General features: G+C 40.7%; 1 protein-coding gene across 1 annotated transcript; it reads left to right on the plus strand.

The window, feature by feature from the left end:
- The first annotated feature begins 600 nt into the window (after nucleotides 1-600).
- Nucleotides 601-16,619, plus strand: LMO4 (LIM domain only 4). The gene is made up of 5 exons (XM_042464567.1): nucleotides 601-1,229; nucleotides 4,012-4,250; nucleotides 11,266-11,362; nucleotides 11,695-11,850; nucleotides 15,857-16,619. The coding sequence occupies exons 2-5, from the start codon at nucleotides 4,015-4,017 to the stop codon at nucleotides 15,863-15,865; spliced, it is 498 nt and encodes a 165-aa protein (XP_042320501.1). The 5' UTR covers nucleotides 601-1,229; nucleotides 4,012-4,014; the 3' UTR covers nucleotides 15,866-16,619.
- Nucleotides 16,620-21,682: the final 5,063 nt, after the last annotated feature.

Genomic DNA, 21,682 nt, shown 5'->3' on the forward strand with positions numbered 1-21,682 from the left:
TTGTACTGTATATGTAGTTTTCCTTGGGTCAGGTCCTCCCTCTCTCTATATACACACATAAATAGATGGATAGATATAGATATGTAGTTTTTCTTGGGTCAAGACCCCTCCTCCCTCCCTCTCTCTCTATATATATACACACACAGCGAGAGAGGGGGGGACCTGACCCAAGCAAAACTACATCTCTCTCTCTCTATATATATATATATGTGTGTGTGTGTGTGTGTATAATTTCGCTGGCATGCCCTCCACTCCGTCCAGCCTGGAGCCGGAGTACAAAAAGAGGAGGTCCCCATCCTCAGCCCCCCCGAGGAGGAGTTGAGGGAAGGGGAAGCAGGGGCACCAAAAAGCAAACCCCATCCACCAGGAGACCCTCCTTGTTTCCCTTCAGCTGCTGCTGCTGCACTGGGCTGTGTGGGGCTCCTTCCATCCTTCCTCTCCCTCCCTCCCTCCCTCTCTCCTCCTCCTCCTCCCTCATTCCTTTGTCCTCCTTGGGATTGGCAGGTTTTATTATTCCGCCTGAACAAGCGCCGGGGAGATTGGTCGGGGCTGCAGTGACGCGCGGGGCTGAGCCTCCCAGCAGTTGGGACGCGGCGGCGGCGGCGGCGGCGGCGGCTGTGTCAGGAGCACTCGCCTCGGGAGGGAGAGAGGGACGCCCAGCAGCACCAGCATCGCCAGCAACAGCAGCAGCCGAGGACGCCCGCAGATCAGCTCCACAGCCCCAGCCCTGCTCTCCAGCCCTCTCCCAGGACTTTGCCTCTCCCTGGAGGACTTGTTGGCTTGGCACCCAGGAGCATCTCAAGGGTGGGAGGAGGAGGAGGAGGAGGAATAGTGGAGGAAGAAGAAGAGGAAAAGGTTGGAAGAAGTGCCCAAACTTAAGCCCTCCGCTTGCACAGAAGCCTTGCAGCAGCCGGAGGAGGACGACGAGTAGAGGAAGGAAGGAAGGAAAGAAGGAAGAAAAGAAAGAAGGACTAAAAGAAGGAAGGAAGGAAGGAAGGAAAGAAAGAAGGACATTTCTCTCCCACCACCGCCTCAGCCTCCTCCTCCTCTTCTCCTTCTTCTCCGGAGGGGCTCTTCTTGGCTGCTTTCCACAAATCAAGATTGAAGAGCGAGCCTTTGGGCTTCTCTTCCTCTCTCCTTTCCTCTTCCCGGCCATCTCTCCAAAAGAGGGGCCCCCCAACGCCTCCGCCACGTTATCCACGGCCTCTTGCACCATAGAGGGGAAACAGGTAAGGCTTTGGGCCCTTCTCCTCCTCCTCCAAACCTTTGGGCTCTGGTTCCTTTTGAAAATTGTTTTTCGCCTCCTCCTCTTCCCATTGGTCAGAATTGGGACCCAGATCCAAGCCTTGCTGGAGAAATAACCCGGTTTGGAACTACTTTAAATGTGTCTTGGCTCAAGGCTATGGAATTCTGGGAGTTGGAGCTCCGCTCTGGGCCCCACAACAAACTCCAACTCCCAGAATGCCATAGCCTTGAGCCAAGAGACTAAGAGCGGGACCAATCCGGGTTATTTCTCCCGTGTGGCTGCAGCAGCCTTGTAGCCTCCCAACTGGGCTCTTTTCTGGCCTTGCTTGCCCTCTCTTTTCTCTTTGGAGGAGAAACCCTCGCCCACTTTTTCTTTGTAGGCGATACTCTTTGGAAACAGTAGCAGGCGGAGTTGGAGGAAGAGGAAGAGAGGAAGGAAAGAAGGGAGAGGGGGGAAAACAACAACACCAGCACAAATCCGAAGTGGGGCACTGGATGATTTCTCCCTCCTCTTCCTCCTCCTCGTTTTGTTCTGTTCTGAGGCTAATTAAAACCAAGCATCCATTTTCTGCTGGTGTGTGTGTGTGTGTGTGTTGTTTTTTACGCCCCACAAATTGCAAGCTCTTTGCCTCGCCCCTCCCTTGGTCTCCATTAAAATAACCAGAGAGAGACACAGAGAGAGGTGTGTGTGTGTGTGTTTTGCCTCTAGCTGCCTCCTTTTTTGTTGCTGTTTCCTCGCCTCTCTTCCAGGACCCCAATGGCTGGCCCTTAGTTGCAGTCACCCCCAGAATATGATGCTATGGTTCTCTGATTCTAAGCCTATCTGAAGCCTTTGCCTTCCCCCCTCTCTCTTTCTCTCTGCCATCAACTCCAAAGGAAACTTGAGGAGGGCTTGTCTGCCTCTCCTCTTTTTAGTTATGGAGGGAGTCACTTTCTGGTCAGCCCTCTTGATTCATCTCTGTTGAGATTTAATCAGCATTAAGGTATTGCTTGTCCTTAAGAGCTTTGGCTTAATGGGGTTACTGGGTGCTTCTGCAGTGTAACGTTTCCGTGGTGGAGAATAGTTACTTTTCAATACAGAGGGGGTCAGACCAGTGGGGTTTAGATGTGGGGGGATTTTTTTTGAAGGTGGGGGTCTTGAAAAGAACTGGAGATTTGTAGCCTTTGGAATGGGTTTGTGTGTATCTATGTTTGTGTGTGTGTGTTGTTTTTAATCAGAAAGTCAGAACTGCAGGTTCCTGTTGCTGGAAATGGTCACAAAAGGCCATTTCGTGAGCGAAATGCCTCAGAAATCAATTTACATAAAGGTATACGATGCATTCAGAGAAATGCAATGCAATGCTAATGGCTTTTAGAGTGGTTCACTTTCCCCCCCAAGTCTCTGGGTTTTTAGTTACAGTCTTAATTGGTGCAGTTCGCCGTCTGGTTTATTGTGTGGTCAACTGCACCATATGATCAGGAGTTGGATTTGGAAGGAAATCCCCTTTTTGTTTTTGTTCGTTTTCCCCTTCCCCTTAAGCCTGTTTTAAGGAAGTTTTAAGGCACTGTTGGAACCAAGTTGGGTGAGTGTCAGGAAAAAAGTTTGCTTTCTTTCTCTTGTCTCCTGGGAGGTGTGGGTCTGTGCAAGTAGTCCGATGCCTTCAAGTGAACATGTGCAGTGTACAAAAGGACAAAGCTAAAACACACACAGACAATAAATAACAATATTTTTAATCATATAAAGGAATGAAGGAACCATAGACTCTGTTGGACTCTGGGCACATTGAGCACTTTGGAGTAATGGGCTTCTTGGCTTCATTCCCCAGTGGCCTGCTTTGATCAAGAATGTATTCACAAGTGAAAAGACACACTTTTCGGTTTGTGTGTGTCCTTTTTTCTCCCAAACCCAGCCCCTTCAGAGGCAGCCATGCTGACTCTTTCCAGAGTGGGGCATACTTGCTTGTTCTGTGCTTCTTTGCTGTTACCTCCTCTAACTTTTTTTTTTAGGGCAACAAAGCGTTTAGCATTTAAATTGCTGATCAAGGACAGATTAGTGAGACAAAAGTAGATTGTGTTTGTATAGGAAGTTAACAGGCTTCTTAAAGTCTAGTGATCTATTATTATTCGGTAAAGCGGTCTCTTGCAGGGGGGGAAGACCTCCACTTCATTTGATCTCCCCCCCTCCCCTGAGAACAGTAAATTGGGACAATTGCAGTTGGGCCCCTTGTAGACAACAATGGCCTGGGAAAGGAGACCTTGACAAACCAGTTCCACAACTTCACAGCTTTTCTCCAGGGCTTGTGCTCGCCTGGCATGTAAAATGGAGCTAAACCGGCCTCCAGAACCGTTTCCAAGTGGAGGAGTGCAGCTGTGCTTCCCAAGAGTTGTCTGTTAGCCATTGTGGCTGTTGTCCCGCCTCCTTTGGAGCCCTTCTTGTCTTAGTGTTGGTGGGCCCCCTGACAATTTATAACTGGGAGGGCCGTGTAGACTGTGTGACTCCAGGTGTGTGTACTTTCCTGGCAGCAAACAAAGCGGGGGTCACTCTTTTAAGTTTGACAGAAGCATTGCAGGCGAAAAAACTGTCATTGGGCATTGCTGGCCAACTTGGAAAGGGAGGCGGCTAATTAACCCAGAACAAAGACTCTGAAAAGTAAACAAGCGGCTGTTCCCCATCCTTCCCCCCTCCACTCCTCCTCCTCCTCCTCCTCTTCACATAGTGCAGGCTGCAAGGACTCCTGGTCTGACAAGTTAACCTTCTCTTCTCATTTTTCTTTCTTTCCTCTCCAGACCATGGTGAACCCGGGCAGCAGCTCGCAGCCTCCCCCGGTCACCAGTGGCTCCCTCTCATGGAAAAGATGTGCAGGCTGCGGGGGAAAGATTGCTGATCGCTTCTTGCTCTATGCCATGGATAGCTATTGGCACAGTCGGTGCCTGAAGTGTTCCTGCTGCCAAGCCCAACTGGGAGAAATTGGCACGTCCTGCTACACAAAGAGCGGCATGATCCTGTGCAGAAACGATTACATCAGGTGAGAGAGGCAGAGGGAAGGTAGGCCGGGTCACTAGTTCCTGGAACCGTGTGCATCTGTATGTAAATCTGAGTAACAACTGCATCCCTCCATGCGAAGTAGAGAAAAGTGAGGGGGCAGAAACAACTTTGCCCTGCAGGTGGTAGTTCAAAACTAGAAGCCTAATTTACCAAAGCAGTTCCTTTCATGGGTTATGGTGGGCATATTGGACAGGAGAATGGTCCAGTGGGAGGAGTAAGTGGAGGAAACTTCTCAAGTGTTTGTGAACTTTTAAGGGGAGTCCCAGCTTTAAACATTTGCCAAAGGCTATTGTTGAGGGTGAAGATTGTGTTTGGAGACCAAGTGCAGAGCTAGCTAGGGCTCTGGTGGACATGCAAAAACAATGAAATGACTATCTGTAACTGTTGTATTATTATTTGCATTAAACACCTTGAACTGGAATGGGGGGGGGGGGTGACTCATTGCCTGCATTCGTTGTGAAAAAGTTGATTCACTGTTGGAAAGGCCATGGATGCATCTTACACAAGAAGTGCATACACACAGCCCAATAGCTTTTGTATTGTTGTGGGGTGTATCTTTTAGTGTAGAAAAAAAAATTACATGTATGTATGGATAAATGCTTAAACTTTTATAATTACAGCAAGGCATTCTTCATCCCTTGCATTTTACATTAGAAAAATGTGTTATTTCCTCCCCGCCCCAACTAGTTTTGGAGCAATTAATGAAAAGAATTTAAGGGGTCAGGTGCCCATTGGATCTTTTCAGGTGAACTCGAGCTCCTTTAAACTCATTTTGAAAGGAGGCATTTTGAAGGATTACACATCTAATTTGAGTAAATGACTTGATAGACTGATGCACATGAATGCTTTAAGGAGGTGTTCTAGTTCAGCAATCAGTAATTAAACAGCCCCCTTCTACTGTTTTTGGCATAGAAAGAATGTGAGGCAAAGGCAATGTTGGGTGTTGGCAGTATAGTCTGGGTCTTCACACTTCAGAATATATTTGAGAAAGTATCTCAGTTCTTGGAAGAGAGAAAGGAAGCTGTTTAGTGGTTGAAGTCTTCTTGTGTCTTCACGTCAAATGCTTGGTTATAAACATTTTTGAAGCATTTTTTGCTTGGAACTTTAATATGACTGTATGGAATAGCTGTATATAGTGCTATATTGAATTTTGGATGGCACCAAACTGAATGTTTGCTTATACCTTCTCCTCATTGTAACACTGTCCCCTTTAATCAACTAAACACAATACAGGAAACAAAATAGCTATAGAGAGGTTTTTAAGGGATTGCGACATTAATTTTGCTAAGTGTCTGGATTTTTAAAGTAAATGCTCGAAAATCAGTATGTGCAGGCTTGCAGTGATGCATTCTTGATCCCTGTCCGAAGTAACTGCATAAGCGAGACAGAATTCTAATTAAATAGAGCAGAACGGTTAGAAAAAGAGGTTTGTTTGAAGTGGAAAAATTGACACTACTGTTCAGATTCAATGAACAGTACAGATTTCGTCCCTCTCTACTAAAACCATCAAACAAACCTCTTCTGATCACTACTAATTAAAAAGAGAACTTGCCTACTGTATCCCTAAGGCGAGTTCAGAACAGCTTATTGGAATCTCTGCCTCAGGTTTTTGTGTGGCCAAAACTTATTACAGTCCTAGTATAGGCAGTTATAAATAGGGTGCTTTATCAGATGGCAAATTTGAACTGATTTTGTTCCATCCGCCTGACTTTTCAGTAGAACTAATTGAAGATCCAACACAGTTCAGTTATATCAGGTATACACTTTTGGAAGGCTGTCCATTCCATAGCAAAAAAGCCTACCGTAGCAAGTTCACAAACTTCCATGAGGTACATCTGTGACCCCGATGACTTTCTGACATATGTAACTGGATGTCCTAATCTACTGACAAAAAAGATACTACCAATTCATCAGCATTATGCAATGCATGTGTGCCATTTTAATTGAGGAAAGGGAGAGAGAGGTTCAGGATTATTCTTTTAGGCTGCTTGCAAAAATTCCAAAAATGGCCTTAGTTGTAGTTACAGTGGGATGTTTTTGTTAAGCAGAAAGAAGAATTTATTTCCATGACTTTGAAATGAAAGGACGGGCTGCTAGCTTACCATAGGACTATAGGGACTCTCCCACCCCCTTTTGAAGCAAGGAACATTAAAACTGTTTCTCAGTTGGTGCTTTAGAGAGTCAGTATTACCTATTCTGTCTAAGAATTGCAGCAGATGTGTGTGTGTGTAGGGAAATGGAAGTCCACTGACTCTTCTTTGGCCCTTAACTTATAAGGACAGTACCCTAAGGAAACTGGAAGCTTTTGGGGGAGGAAGGGAGGAGAGTGACAGGCAGCCCTCCCAGCCATGAGATTCTAGATAAAGCAGCAGTGTGGCAGTGAATCTGCACAATTAAGAGCTTTAATTAGTGTCTCCTCCATTTTCTCTTAGTTCTGATAGGTTTTATCTAATGAGATCTCGTCCCTGGCTTAGATCTGCCTGGAATGACGTGTCCGAAATGAATGAGAGCTGTGTCGCAAACAAAACATTTAATTAACAAAATTGGCCTTGGAGAGAGCAAGAGAGAATTGGCGAGGGTGGGATTGGAAGGGGGGGGGGAGAATGGAGAAGCAAAATAGGCATTTCTTAAAGTGCTAGTGCCTGAGAACTCTTTCTGTACAAGTGTCCTTTAATATGATTCTGTGACTCCTTATGCCCAGGCTGGAGGGAGAAGTAGATGGGTTTTGGGATGGTGATGGTGGGGAGACAGAAGGGGGAACTGCAGTTTATTAATGTCTTGATCAAATAGTCTGGATAATGGGTGGAGCAGGGAGTTCAACAGCCCCCCCCCCCCCAACCAAGCTTCTTAGTGCACAGGATCGGGGGCATTTGCCACATCTGACATGCCAGGGCAGGGACTTGATCCCCATTCCAACAGGCCGAAGATGCTCTCCTTCTTCCTGGCTGCTCATTGCCATTCACGTGGGTGTCCGCAGTATGAGCTATTTGAGGAGGGGGGGAGAAAGCAAGGGAGCCGCCAGGCAGCGAGTTCATTTTTCTGGTAATCAACAGCAAGCTGCTATATTCAGGGAATGCTGTCCCTTTAATTGAACAGGCTAGGTAATTAAATGGCATTTTTCCAATAGGACGTGCTAGGTAAATCTAATAGTTGGTTATTTAATATCACTTTGAAGTCTGCCCACTCAAGCACAATGACAGCACAGGAGCATGTGAACTATTAGCTTGGAAAAAAATCCAGGATCTCAAAAATTAATTAAATCGCATGCAATTTAGGGGGAACGTTTATCTTGATTTGTCATAACAGAATTAATTCAAGGCCTCCAATTCACTTGGGGGCAGATCTGTTACTCTGAATTAACCAAGCGTAATTTGGCTGATATTTTTTTTCTCTTCCCCCTTCCTTAATGCAGCACTTCCACAGCCGCCTTCCTCTCCCCCCTTTAAGTATCAATAGCTTCTGGTGCTTTTAAGGTGCTTGGGCTGTAGTTATGCTGAAGTACCTTTAATGGACTTGGCTCCAGGCATAATTTTCTATATAGTCTTTGTTAAATCTGATACAGCTGGTGCAGAATTTGGATCCGGAGTAGCAACTCTACTGGAAACCCAATTGCTTATGGATCAGTAGATCTGAATATGCATTTCTTTTAAATGGGAATTGGGATGTATTCAGGTACAGATCTGCCACCCACTCTTCACATACAAATAGAAAAGGGAACTCAGGATCTGATAGTCCAGAGCTTTTTAGTTGCTTCAGTATCCTAATAATTCCCACAATCTTTCTTTGTGCATTATATTTCTGCAGTCCATTTGAAAAGTGTAAACTGAATTTTTTAACTGCAAGGGCTAAGAAGCCTGATTGTCCTCTTGGTTCCAATTTATTGTCCTTGGCCCCTTAAAGTTTTGAATGTGGATTGAAAAGTAGAGAGAGAAGTAGATTAATTTTAAGGTGGCATTACATAACTCTACAAGATGTAGAACTTTCATCCATGTATGCAACATCTCAGTGCTGGTGATTGATTATGTTGCCCAAATGTTGAAATATTAACAACCTTCTTGGACTCCAAGACCCAAAGAGAGGAAACTGAAACCACTTCTGTCATCGCAATTAAAGAGTCCCCTGGCTTTAATTAGCCTGACCTGGGGTATCTCTCCCCCATTGCTGGAATTAAAGAGAAAAGAGCCCATTAAAGTCCAGTCTGAGACCGATAGCTACTTAATTGAGCACCTAAAGCCTCCAGCCTTTTAAATTAAATACCGTCCTGGACAGTCTCCCTGATTAGCTAATTAACTTTCTTCTCTCACAGAACCTGTGTAAAAACAACTTTTCAGTAAGAGGATAGTTAGCAGTCATTGTCTTACTGCTTAGGAAAACAAAAAAAGATCTCCAAAGTGTCCATTGAAATTGCAACAAACTACACAGTCCTGCTATCTCCATTAGCAGGGAAGAACAATAAAGTCAGATTACACCATTAAAAAAATAATGGATGAAGTTGGGGACAATTCCTTTAGTAGCAATGGCTTAATGCTGCAAATTAGCAAATATTTAAAGAATGTTTTACACCAAAGTTTAACCATCCTTTTGTTCATCTTTTTAAGAAAAACCAGATATTGTATGTGTGTGTGTGTGAGTGTAGAGTGCTGATTACCAGGTAGCTTTTTGGATTAAGATTGTTGCAGTCACTAAAATTGATCACAGTTTTGACCACAGATGCACAACTGTTTTGGAGAAGTCTGAAAAGATGAGGTACAATGAAAGCAGAATAGTTAAAATATTTGTCAGTAGTTTGCTACATTTGAATTCCTCTCCTCTTCATCAGCAAGCTGTAAAATAGTTTTTCTGTCTTTTCTTCCTCCTAAGGAGGTGTATATGAGTACAGTACGTGTGTGTTTGTGTGTATCTCTCTCTCTCTCTGTATGCATGTGTATGAGTGCATGCCTTCTCTCTCTTTTTTTTCTAGGAAGAGAACAAGTCATGGCGCTATGAGATTTCACTTTGCCACACTGAAAGATCATCCATTGTAAATTTTGTTGCTTCTTTGATCACAGTTTTACAGATAGACTGCCGAGAAGCCTTGCCTACTGCCCCCTTAAATTACTTTCTTATTGACTATTGCCATTGGTGCTTATGGCGACTGGATAGGTGGAAGAGGAAAGAATAATACACATAGTAATACCGAGTATGGAATTACAGTACTGCTTGTAAATACTTTGTAGTGGTCCTTCTGATTGAGCATATACCAAAATAACATCCCTCCAGTTTTCTAGACAGTTCTGTCCCTTTTAGGCTGGTGGTCTTGGCAATGTATCACTTCAGCTTTCCCTTTGTACCCATTCTGACTCGCAAGAAAGTGTCAGTGTGTTGCGGATCTCAGACTAATTAGTTTTGAAATGGAGTTTTGATTGAACTCTTCAAATCGATGCTGCTGCAAAATTTGTTTCTCAGGCTTCCTATTAAAAGCCATCTTAAGGGGCAGTTTTACTACTCTCCCTGTCGTTCAGTCGATACATTTAATAACAACTTACAGGCTATTTTCAATAAAGTGGCGACAGCAAATTAGTAGTTTGAACATGACAAGCCTCCCTCTGCAAGCACTGATTCTGGAAAACTCAAAAGCAATTATTTTTCTCTCTCTCTTTCTGTCTCTTCTTGATACAGAAGCATGCAGCAAACATTCAGATGATAGCATTTCTGTAAAAAAATAAAAATAAAATCAGTCTCCAGACTGATAACACATATAAAATTGTAAGACTTAACTGTTGGACAAAAGAAAAGGCAATGCAAATAATTAATCTTTATTACAGCACCACTATGTTAATGTGGTAATGTCTGGTGTTCTTTTTCTTACACTGAGGGGTGTGGGGTATGAGCCAGCTAGTTCAGGATCCTCCTGCCTGGAAAGGCAGCTAGGTGTTGTGGACCTAGGGCCTATGTATCTGAATCCATCATCGTAAATACTGTGGTTGCAATGAGAAGCTTCAGAAAAGCAAACAACAAGCCTTTAAAAAATTCTAACACACTGCAAAAGTGGGAGTTCAATATTCATTAAATTATTATCTCAAGAGTATATGTGCCTTTAAATGCATTAAAAGAATTGTATATATTTTTCTACAATCCTCTTCCCCCCCTTCCCCCCTCTGCTTTTCCTCTGCTCTTCCCCCCACCCACCCATGGCAGATGTTGTGGTCTCATTTGATTGCATAGGAAAACTGCAGTGATACAGCAAACACCCAGAGAGATATGATGACAAATGGGTCCAGATCCCGGTAAATTACTTTCTGCTCAAATCGAAATTTCATTCAGTTTGTTGCTAGCAGAGATGAAGTAATCTAAATTGTGGACTCAGGAGCAGATAGAGGGAAGTTGGAGCAAGCATTTCATTATCAAGAGAGAGAGAGAAGGTTAGGATGAAAGAGATGAGCAGAGGCAAATCTAAAGTGTTGACACCATGATTGAAAAGGTTAACCCATACACATTATATATCAACCTGGATAGCCGAGAGTTTCTAATGGAAACTCTGCCCTGATGGAGGTTTACTGGAGTTTCAATACACTGAGCATGATGTCGTCTTAGATATACAATCAAATCCTCTTAACCCTTTTGATGACTCATCTCCCAAGATATGATTAAAGTACAAAAAAGTTCTTCATATAATTTCAAGGACACAATGCATTTAAACTCTAGTCATGAATTCTGTCTCTCTTTTTTATGACAAAACCCAGTAATCTGATAAAAAGTGTTGTAGAGAATTGGTTTGTGTTGCTAGATGCAAGTCAATATTTTATTAGATCCTGTGCATCTAAGTCTTGAGAGGCATAGGATGCTTCTATGACCGTGGCTTGTGTTACATTTTTAAAGTTATTACATTCATGGTATGTAAACAGGTATCAAAAGAGGATTTTACAAGTTGAAATGGCTGTTTTGATGCTGGATTATTCATTCACAGATGCATTTTGTAGGGGGGAAGTAACAAGTGCCGACTTCCTTGTTTTCAGGTTATTTGGAAATAGTGGCGCTTGCAGTGCTTGTGGGCAGTCAATTCCTGCTAGTGAGCTGGTTATGAGAGCACAAGGGAATGTCTATCATCTTAAGGTAAGTAAGCCTGTCTTCTCTGACACTTATCCCCACTATCTCCTTTTCCACGTTGCTGCTTCGGTGCATAGATTTATATATATATATATAACACCCACATTTTCCAAGAATTCTTAAATGGGCTTAGTTATAAAGAAAATGGGTTTCTACAATCCATTTGTCATCCCAATAATTAGTGGCACTCCATGTCTGAAAGGTTCACTCAGTTCCAGCAGGTGCAGTGTTCTGTATTGGGACAAATCCATGCATCCTTTTTGCTGTAATCCAAATGTTAGCATATTGTGGCATCTTTAACACCAAAGTTTAACCATCCTTTTGTTCATCCATTTCAGTGTTTTACGTGCTCTACCTGCCGGAATCGCCTGGTCCCTGGAGACAGGTTTCACTATATCAATGGCAGTTTATTCTGCGAACATGATAGACCTACAGCTCTCATCAATGGCCATTTGAATTCACTTCAGAGCAATCCACTACTGCCAGACCAGAAGGTGAATACTGAACAATTGCTTATAGCCTTTATTAGAGCTAAGCTGAGGATAACTTACGTAGGTCCAGCTTGGTACTAGCTATCTTTTTAAATGATGTCACGTAACTGAATGTTGCTAACAGGATGGGCTAAACATAGAGGTGTTTTGAGTTTGAGAAGTGGCTTCAGTTTAATCTGGATCTGATATGTAGGAATTGAGGGGTAGCAGTGCTTTGCATTTTGTTTGGTAAAACATTTTGTCAAATTTTTGTTATTGGATGCAGACTAGTCTGTTAATAAATACATACGCAGAAGAGTAGCATTCTGGATTCAAATAACTTAACTGTATGGTTGTGGTTTTTAGAACCATCATGGTGGCATTAGAAAGGTAGTTAAGTTTATTTTGCTCAATACCTTTTGAGTTGGCTCAATTTGAAGACACATTCTTTCACTCCTGTTGACTCCATTCGATTATGTGTGTGTCCTATCACTTGGCTTTTGGTGCTAATGTATAGTATGGTTTACTTGCAGTAGCAGAGTAGGAAACAGTTTTGATCAACAGTTGTCTTGTGGCGATGCTCAAACTGGACAGTTCGTAGATCTGTTTTAATCCCCTAATAAGTCCCATAGTTGCTATGGAAGTGAGTGGATTTTGATAACTGCTATGCCTAATTTATAATAATTACTGTCAACCTTCAGTTAAGGGACTGTTCATTCCACACTGATCCAGAAAACACTGAATGCACAAGTCTTGCACATAATTTTATTCGCATCATATTTCATACTGATTATGTATTGATGACATTGATTCATTTACTCTTTACAGCACCACTTGCATGGATATTAAATCTTATTGACCACAGATGAATTTTAATTTCAAATTGGTGATGGATTTTTCCATCAGCTCTGATAGTATATTTGACTTTTTCATCATTAACCCAGGCAATCACACAGCACTGAGTTATTGCATTGAAACAAAGTGCACACTTCACTTGGTAATTCTTTATGGATTTACAATAGGAACTTCATTAATGTCTGTTCTAAGGATAGCAAAAAATAACATTTATCTGTTAGTAGGAATTTTGAAGATAAAGTCTAAAAAAAAGGCAAGCCTTGGGCAGCTCATGAATTCTGCAGCATCAAAGAGAATATAAATGTCTGTTCTTAGAGAGCAAATATGACAAAAAATGAACTTGTCACTGAATAGTTCTCCTATATACCTCATAATGTTGTTGAATATTGCCCCTTACATAATAATTATAAACATGTTGTATTTTTAGGCAATACAGATATGGCTGAGGGCTCAAATACATGTTCTTAGAAAGCAAATTCTGCTGAGTTTAATGGGGGTCATACCCAAACAAGAAAGTTTAGGATACTCTTTTTGGAATCTAAGACATTTGCAGCCTACATGCTCATTGATAAACCTTACTAGTAAATTGCTCCATTGTAAACATAAGCAAGATCTTTTGCATTTTTTCCTGATGGTTTAGCATTTCATTTTTATCTATTTATTGTGTGTGTGTGTGTGTGTGTTAAAGTTTAATATGCTTGTTGCCTTTTTTCTATACATCTCTTGTGCTTCTGCTAAAGTAGAGTCATGTTGGCAATTAGGATAGAGATGAGAAAAATGAAGCACACACATATGTTGGGACTGCAAACTTTCATCCAGCCTGTATGTAAATCATTGTGCAGAAAGGGTTCGATAGGAGTCCATTGTTTCTTCTGTGGACATTGCTGTGATATTTTTAAAAACAGACAAAGAGGTGTTGGGGGGGGGGGGATGGAAAGCAGCAGTGACTCTCAGTGCATGGTTCTAGTATAGTGTAGTGGGTGATTCATTATTCCCATGGATGTGGCTGGATGAGGATAAGAGCTGTGAGATTAGTCTACTTTTCACAGCTGTTTTTCAGTAGGTTTTTATTGCCTAAGAAAAAGTGGCTTGCGCATTTTTTGGTACTGCATATTTTGTGGCTACTTATGTACCCATTACTCAGGGGGAAGTGTTAAATGCAGGCTACTGCACTTTGAAGTCCAGTAGGATCATTCCACTCATGCCATGAAAAGCTCTTGCTGTTGTTTGGATTTGCAAACCATTCAAATAGTGATTGTTGTTGTCCTGTGCTGGGTAAGGGAATCATTACAAATGTTTTTGGTTTAATAGACACAGAAGAAAGCCCAGTGATATCTCCCTTATCTTACTTTAAAAGTAAAAGACCATATTCTCCTTTATCCATTTTTCATAGAAGATTAATAATCTGAATTTAGCCAAACAATCTCTAGACTGATATTAATGGAGTTGGGTCTCACCAGTTTATTTTGTTTTTAGTTAGCATAGGTTCAGTGGTGGTCAGGAATTGATACTGGTTAGGCAGTGGGTTTAAGGAGCTGGTACTAGTATCTTTTCATTACCTAAAAGAGAAACTACAGTCTTATGAACCAAAGTGGCATATCTCTTGCAGAGTATGCTCTTTTTTTTCTTTTGTTTCAAATGGACATTATGCCTTAGGATAAGCATTCAAGAGTTATCAGTGTTGTAATTATCCACTTGTCCAGGGTAAGTAATTGTAAACAACATGTGCATTTTGTTCATCACATGACCCATATATGTGGGTGCATTTTACATACTAAAACACTAAGCTCCTATTCAGAACTCGTCCCCATTAGACTTTGAGTAGAAAGATGCTTCTTAAATAGTGTCCTTCATATAAGAAAAATAATAATCACCAGTGATTCTGTACATATCATAGTTAAATAAACAAAATCTTTATGGGTTTGATGGAAAAGCACGTGTCCTGTGCAAAAATGGAGTAGGGAGGCACTTTGCAGCTTTGGGACTTTCTCTAAAGCTCATGGTGGTATACTTGATCTGATCTTTCTTTTTCCACACTGCCCCTATTTTACAAGGTATACATTTTCCTTTCATTGGTAGTGATCAGGGCATTCACTTGGCTCTAGCTCCTATACTTTTAAATAAAGCATGAGTTAGATTACGTTTTGCTATTCTCTCTCTTGCACAGAATCTTCTAGTTTACATATCGTTCAACAATTCCCTTGTACTTACATAATTGGTATTGTCTGTGTCCATAGTAGAGGACACTTGATGCTCATTTATTAAATATGCTTGCTGGCTGCTCCCTAATCTTTGTTCTGGACAGACAAATTACCTTTCTCACACTGAGCATCAGCTCTGGGGAATTAAACCTCCAAGCTTCCACCACTTTAATTAGCTTGAAAGTGGGGGGTTGCAGTTACTAATAGACCTCAGGCTTTTAGTAACTTAGGGAAAGGGTAAAAAAAACTTCTTAAGAAGCTCAAAATGTCATTTAAAAACCATAAAAATCAAATATATTATTTCATTTTGGTAATTGCAAACAGATTGCATTTAAAAACTGGATTGTTTTTACTTTATCCATGGAAGTTAGGCTTCTCTCTAGCTAGGCATTTTTAATTATCACAATTCATTAACACATCACGGTGGAGGCACATGTTTGACTTCATATATTACAGAGTTTATGTAACATTAACTAACATAGCAGACGAGGAATCTTAAATGGGAGGAAAATATTCCAAAATGTCTATATTTAGCTTTTGTGCTATGCATGTTAACCAGCGTTGCCTAGGGGAGGGTATCTTATTTTCTTTAGACAGAATTTTTCCTAATTTAGAAGATCACTTTACTTGGTGCTTCAAAAGCAAGGCGTGTCATTTCATCCTTTTCCAAAGAAAATGCATCTTTTGTAAAAGAAATAAGGGATTGTAGGATTTCTCACCAGAAGCTTCTTTTTATTATTATTTGTCAAAGTATATCATGTTGTCAAAACTGAAGAAAATATGGTTTTTTTGGTGGTCTGTTTTTCCATTTGAATTCTTCAGGGACTTGGATGAGTATTGCTGAAAAAACCTTTAATCGAGTCACAGTTGGAAACTAATTTAATAAAATAAGTGAATAAGGAGGAGACGAAAGCAGTCACGTTCGGCTCAAGTCAAACATTTTTAGCTAAGATGCCCATTTTTATTTCTTGCAGGTCTGCTAAAAGGTCAGAGTACTGCAGAATGCGTGCCTTCATCTCAAACTTTGTTCATCACAGATGGATCCCATGTCTCCAGTAGACAAGTCACCTTGTAGCTAGCATCAGTGCCAGCTCCATGCCATTGCACCTTCTTTACTCTTGGTTGCCCTTCCCACATTTATTGGTGTATTACAATGACTGAAAATGAACATTAAGGACTCCATGAATCTGGGCTGATGGGAGACTGTAGAGAAAATGAAAAAAAAAATCCACTGGAGAACAACTTTGGGTGGGAGGGGTGGGGAAAATGACTAATGAAGCTAATTAAAATGAGCTTTCAAGTCTGCTTTCTACCCTCATTAACAATTAGCAGGGCACTGGCCAGGATTTGTACCCTGTGTTTTACCTTAACAACATTCTCTTTGCTCTTTGTATATTTAAGTGTTGTAAGGAAATGTGTTTCAAAACTCAGCTAATGAGCTAAAGGAAGGATGGGGCTCTTGTGATATTCTATCACAAACACTTTTGTTGTATCTCTGTAAAATACAATGTATGTATGCATGTAAGTGTGTTTTGTCCTAATGTTGCTACTTCCCATGACACAAAAAAGAAAATGGAAAAAAAAATCAAGCTCATAGCAGCTACTGTGTAGAAATTTTCACCTACTCCTAATTTGCTGAATGAAGAAGAAGAAAAAAAACTTTTATTTGTGATACTTTCAGAGACATTTGCTCTAGTATGGTGTATTTAAATAATAAAAACTTAAAATGAAAACATCCTTAATTGAGTTTGGACTTCAGTATGATGTGGCAAACCATTGTCAAGAAATGAAAGCTTATGTAGCCGTCACTTTTAAGGGTCCATTTGACTTTAAAATCTGATTCTCCAGCCTTCTAACACTTTTATGGGACTAAGGAATGCGTTGAACTCTGAATAACGGTCACTTTTGGCAGCAGTGTAGAACTCAAGCAAAGTCTAGTCTTTCAAATATTTATTCAGATAACAGCAGTGTTTCATTAGTTAAGCCCTCAATGCGATTAATCTTGTGCTTTCTTCACCTAAGTCATCTAAACTTTGTTAACAACAGGAAGTGTGTGTGTTTTTTCTCTTGCCTTGCTCTCTACAATCAGTTCTGTGTGAACTAAGAGGCTGGGCCACATCCAGGAATGGGTATAGCCTCCAGATTCTCAAGCTCAAAATCCTCCTGGTTTTGAGGACTGATTTAGAACTTGAGTTTTCAGTGTAACGCAACATGCTGAAAGAGCAACTTCTCTTCAGAGTTTTCTGTGGCATTATAGCTGGTGTTAGTGGCGGTGCAGTTCAGTTTGATCCTTATGCCCTTTATCTCTAATAATAGGTATTCTTTTTCTTCATCTATGCTTGTTGTTTTCCAAGGCTGCACGGGCGTAACATAGTGTAAACTTACTGAAAAGTTTCATTAACTAGTCTGCCGAGGAAGGAAGGTGAGATGCATGCAAAATCCTTTCATTTTATCCAGTTAATCTGAATTGCAGCACAATGTATACCAAGATGGAGAGCACAGCATGGTATAAAAAATTCATGGCAAGTGCACCACAGCCACCACAGCCAATCTGCAGACCTGAAACAACTGTCATAATGTGTCTGCATTTAGAAAAAAATGCACATAAATTGAAAATACCAGAGAGAAAATGTAATAGCTGATGCCTGGTAATAGGATGGGCTTGCATCAAGCTATTTCCACATGCCTCCCAGAAGAAAGTAGAGGACCTGAAATTTGAATACATGGTTGAGATGAAGAAATAACACAATAGGCATTGGTAAGGGTGGGCTGATAAATTTAGGCCCTTCAGGAACCTCAGCTGCAGTTCTGGAAGTATTTTCCCAGAATGTCACTGTGGAGTTATTGTTTTTTTGAGGGGCGGGGGGCAGGTGAATCAGCTTTGAAATGTATGCTTGCTATTGTATAAGACAGTGGTTCTCAACCTTCCTAATGCTGCGACCCTTTAAGACAGTTCCTCATGTTGTGGTGACCCCCAACCATAAAATTATTTTCATTGCTACATGCAAATACGTGTTTTCCGATGGTCTTAGGCTACCCCCATGAAAGGGCTGTTCGACCCCCAAAGGGGTCCCAACCCACAGGTTGGGAACCACTGGTATAAGAGGTAAAGCTGGATGTCCATGCTAACTGTAATGAGTCTCCAACAGTATCCAGTTTCATAAGGAATCATCTGAATTTCCTGGAATAATGTTCAACTTCTCCACATAGGAATATCATTTATGTTACAGGATTGGCAAATGTGGAATTTTCTTTTTCCTGTTATGTAAATAACTGACAATTCTGAATATTGGCTGAAAGTCTAAATGGAAGGTATAGTATGCACAGTTTTGGGTTCTGACTAAATTTGACATTGGTAGAGGACAGTTAAAGATGAACAGAGGGAACTAATGGTGCTTGAGTTACTTCTTAATCTAATGGAGGATCTTGTGGTATCTGATATTAATCAGCCTATTCGACTATGTTGTATAATTCTCTCATTCAGGTCTGCTGACAAAAGACACATTCGGTGTCTTGAATGCTTGATTGGGAAACATTGATGGTCTCTGAGAGGAAATGTCCAGCCATATTACTCTTTGCTAGGAAAACAGTATACTTGGGTTCCAATGTGAAAATATAAAATACTGATTTTAACAAACCTTTGAAATTAAAATTAATACATATTTCAGTGGACATTCTATTTCCTGGAGTACCTTTTATAAAAATGGGCTGGTTCAGGGTACAGTTCTAAATCTCGCTTTGGTACTGTGTGAATGAGCCTTGGGTATTGTTACTTCCTCCCCTGCACTCTCCTTGACTTTTAATTTTGTAGCAAATCGATAGTTTGCTATTATTGTACATCTAAACCGGGGAACTGACTGTTTCCAACCCTGGTACATCTGGTTGAGATGGTAAATTGCAATGGAAAATTGTAGTTTCCACACACATAAAAAGAAATCTTTAAACTGCAATACTTTGCATCAAAACTGGAAGCAAGTTAGGAAATTTGAGTGCAGGAGAGGGAGATGAAATTTGAGTCAGAAGCTTCTTTATGTCCAGCAAAACTGAGTGCATTCATAAGCTAAAGATGTTATGAGTATGTCAGTGTGTTGCTTACCTGTGAAAGGCTATTTAAAAAAAACAAACCTAAGTATTGCTAAACTTTCTGTATAGGCAAATTAAGGAACAAGCAATAACACGCAAATTCAGATGGTTTCAGAGGTGAACCTTAACTGTGTTCCACTAAAATGTTTAAGCCATTAGAATTCTCTGAATTATGCTGTCTGAATTCCTTTGAGGAGATCGTCTGAGGCACAGAAATGTAAAGCTTATGTCTTAGTACTGTTGTAGACATCCTTTTAAAATTCATTCTTTCCGTATATAAGCACTCATCCTGCTGCTGTTAAAGCTGTACGTGCCAGGTTTACAGTTGTCTAATATAACCTAGAAGTACTAAGATGATGGCTAATAATTTTCAGTAAGTAATATAGTGTGGCATTTAGCGATGAAGAAGCTGAAGTTCATTAAAGACTTTAAATAAACTATTATATGACTGGTTCTTAAAGCACAGCTACCTATTTAATTGCAAGCTTAAAAGCATTTCTTAAGTTGCAGACCTATAAGATTACAAATGTCACTCATGTTAGCATAATCCACATGCAAGTGATGAAGCTTTTGCTTTGATGTGCTAAACTGAAGGAGGACTGATGGAGTTATGAATATACAACGGGACATATTTAACTAGTATTTTTGCCTGGGATAAAACATTCTTGAAACTGGAGGCATATCAAACAATAAAAATGGGTTATAATGGTGATGAAGTGTGTGTGGGTTTGGGAGGAGCACTGGAGAGGTTTGTTCTTATGTGATGAACTATTTAAGATGATGGTCGTCCTGACCACTACCCCCACCTTAAATTCTGGGGAGTGGTAGGGAGGAACCTCTTCTCTATATTAGTGGTTCTTTATGCACAAAGAATCCATGTTGCATATAGTGTGCCTTTACACAGGCATAGGCTTTCAAATATTTTGTCATTATGTAGCAGCTTTTCAATTTTCAAAAAATGGTTGCAGCTTTACAAACATTGAAAAGGCTATTTACCTAGTATGAAATTAGCCCCTTGAATAAATACAGTGGTCATGTTTGTATTATTACTCTTTTATGAACCAATTTTGCAAAAAAATGGACTGCTTTCTTAACAGGTAATGTTTCTTTAGTTTTCCAGCAACCAGACTGAGATATTCTATTGGCCACTGGACGATTCAAGCTTTTCCCGAATCAAATTCTGTATGCCATGGCAGACTGTCTTGTCTTTCCCTGGCCTTTGCAAATTCTCTTTCAGTAGTTCTGTCAGTATCTTATAAAATATAAAAGGAGACTGTAACAGCAACATATCCTTGGGGATATGGAACAGGGAAACGTGACTCATGGAAAACATGACTGTTGGCTTAATTTCCATGGGAGAGGGATACTGCAGGACTGAAACAGGGTAGCACAGAGAACTACACAATCCTGCAAACTCAAGTGACTTTGGTCCAGCTCCATCCGCCATTGTTTACATTTCTTTGGATTAGTGACCAATGACAGAGAAAGGTTCTCCACCTCTGCTTCAGAATTTTAACTTTTACTATGAGGCTTCGGTCATATACATTAGCATTGTTGATTTATGTTTAGTGATCAGGTGAACAGTGCTACTATTTCGAAGCTACAAAGAGTTGATTGCCATCAGATGAGCTCATATTGGTCATCTACATTGTTTTAAAATGATCTCAAAACTATGCAATTCTATGGTGCTTGAAAGATGTATTGTGGATAATATTCTCATAAAGATGAAAAGTGAGATTGTGGCATCTATGTATTAATGTCAAACATTTTGGTGTAAAATTATTTTGGCTTGGCATTGTTGTTTACTCCCCCCATGCCTTGACATTGTAGAACATAAAGTTCTGGATTCCTGTTGTCTTCTTTTCTTTCAGGTGCATGCCTTCATTGTTAGTCCGACTAAGCCACGAGAAAATTTATTACAGCTAAGTGGCAATTTGTTGCCATGAAACTGCAATTAAAGTATTACCGAGCAGCCATTTTAGATTAACACACGTTCAGAGCGTAGGCAAGCACTGAACAGCTCTTGTTATCTTTGCAGAATCTGAGCTCTGCAAAACAGTAAAACCATGACACATTCACCTATGTCTTTTGTCAAGTTAAAAAATTTGAGCTCTCAGTGAAACACAGTGATCTCATTGCTAACATACAAAGAGTAAGACAAGTCTGGGCTGATTTTTTGCAAGTTCAACCTGCAGTGCATAAAGTTATTACCATGTTTGGGTGACAGTGGGGGTGGGGGGAGGTTGCTTTGCTTGACTCGGCCAAGGATGGGCATGCCTTCTAGAGAGAATGCTTTTGACTTTAGAACGGCTGTAAAAATGGACTGCAAGCTGTGGGCCCTGATGCCAGTAATGTGCTACAGGTCCTGACTTGCTACAGTTTTGTGAAGAACACTCTTTTTGTTTTCTCCTTTAAATAGAAGACTAGAACAGAGCTGATCTACAACATTGTTCTGAAAACCTTTCATATTATATATATATATATAAAATGCATATTTTTTGTTAGCGTAAAGTATTCTTGTATTCTTCTAGTGTGAGCTATAGAAATCTATAGACATACACCTGAATCCTTAGCACACTGTGCCACCAGTAAATTCCACTCAAAGGAATTTCCTTCCAGGCAAGAGGATTACAGTGGTAGGTAGAACTGTAATGGAAAGGAGGTTAAAATCATTGGGTCAAGAGTGGGAACTGTGCAGTCCTCCAGATGTTGCTGAG

Source organism: Sceloporus undulatus, chromosome 4 (genome assembly GCF_019175285.1).
Source record: "Sceloporus undulatus isolate JIND9_A2432 ecotype Alabama chromosome 4, SceUnd_v1.1, whole genome shotgun sequence".
Taxonomy (NCBI): Eukaryota; Metazoa; Chordata; class Lepidosauria; order Squamata; family Phrynosomatidae; genus Sceloporus; species Sceloporus undulatus.

Coding starts and splice junctions, on each gene's coding strand:
- LMO4 (XM_042464567.1), top strand. CDS start 4,015: ATGGTGAACCCGGGCAGCAGCTCGCAGCCTCCCCCGGTCACCAGTGGC. Junction 4,251..11,265: donor TGCAGAAACGATTACATCAG/GTGAGAGAGGCA, acceptor CCTTGTTTTCAG/GTTATTTGGAAATAGTGGCG. Junction 11,363..11,694: donor GGAATGTCTATCATCTTAAG/GTAAGTAAGCCT, acceptor CATCCATTTCAG/TGTTTTACGTGCTCTACCTG.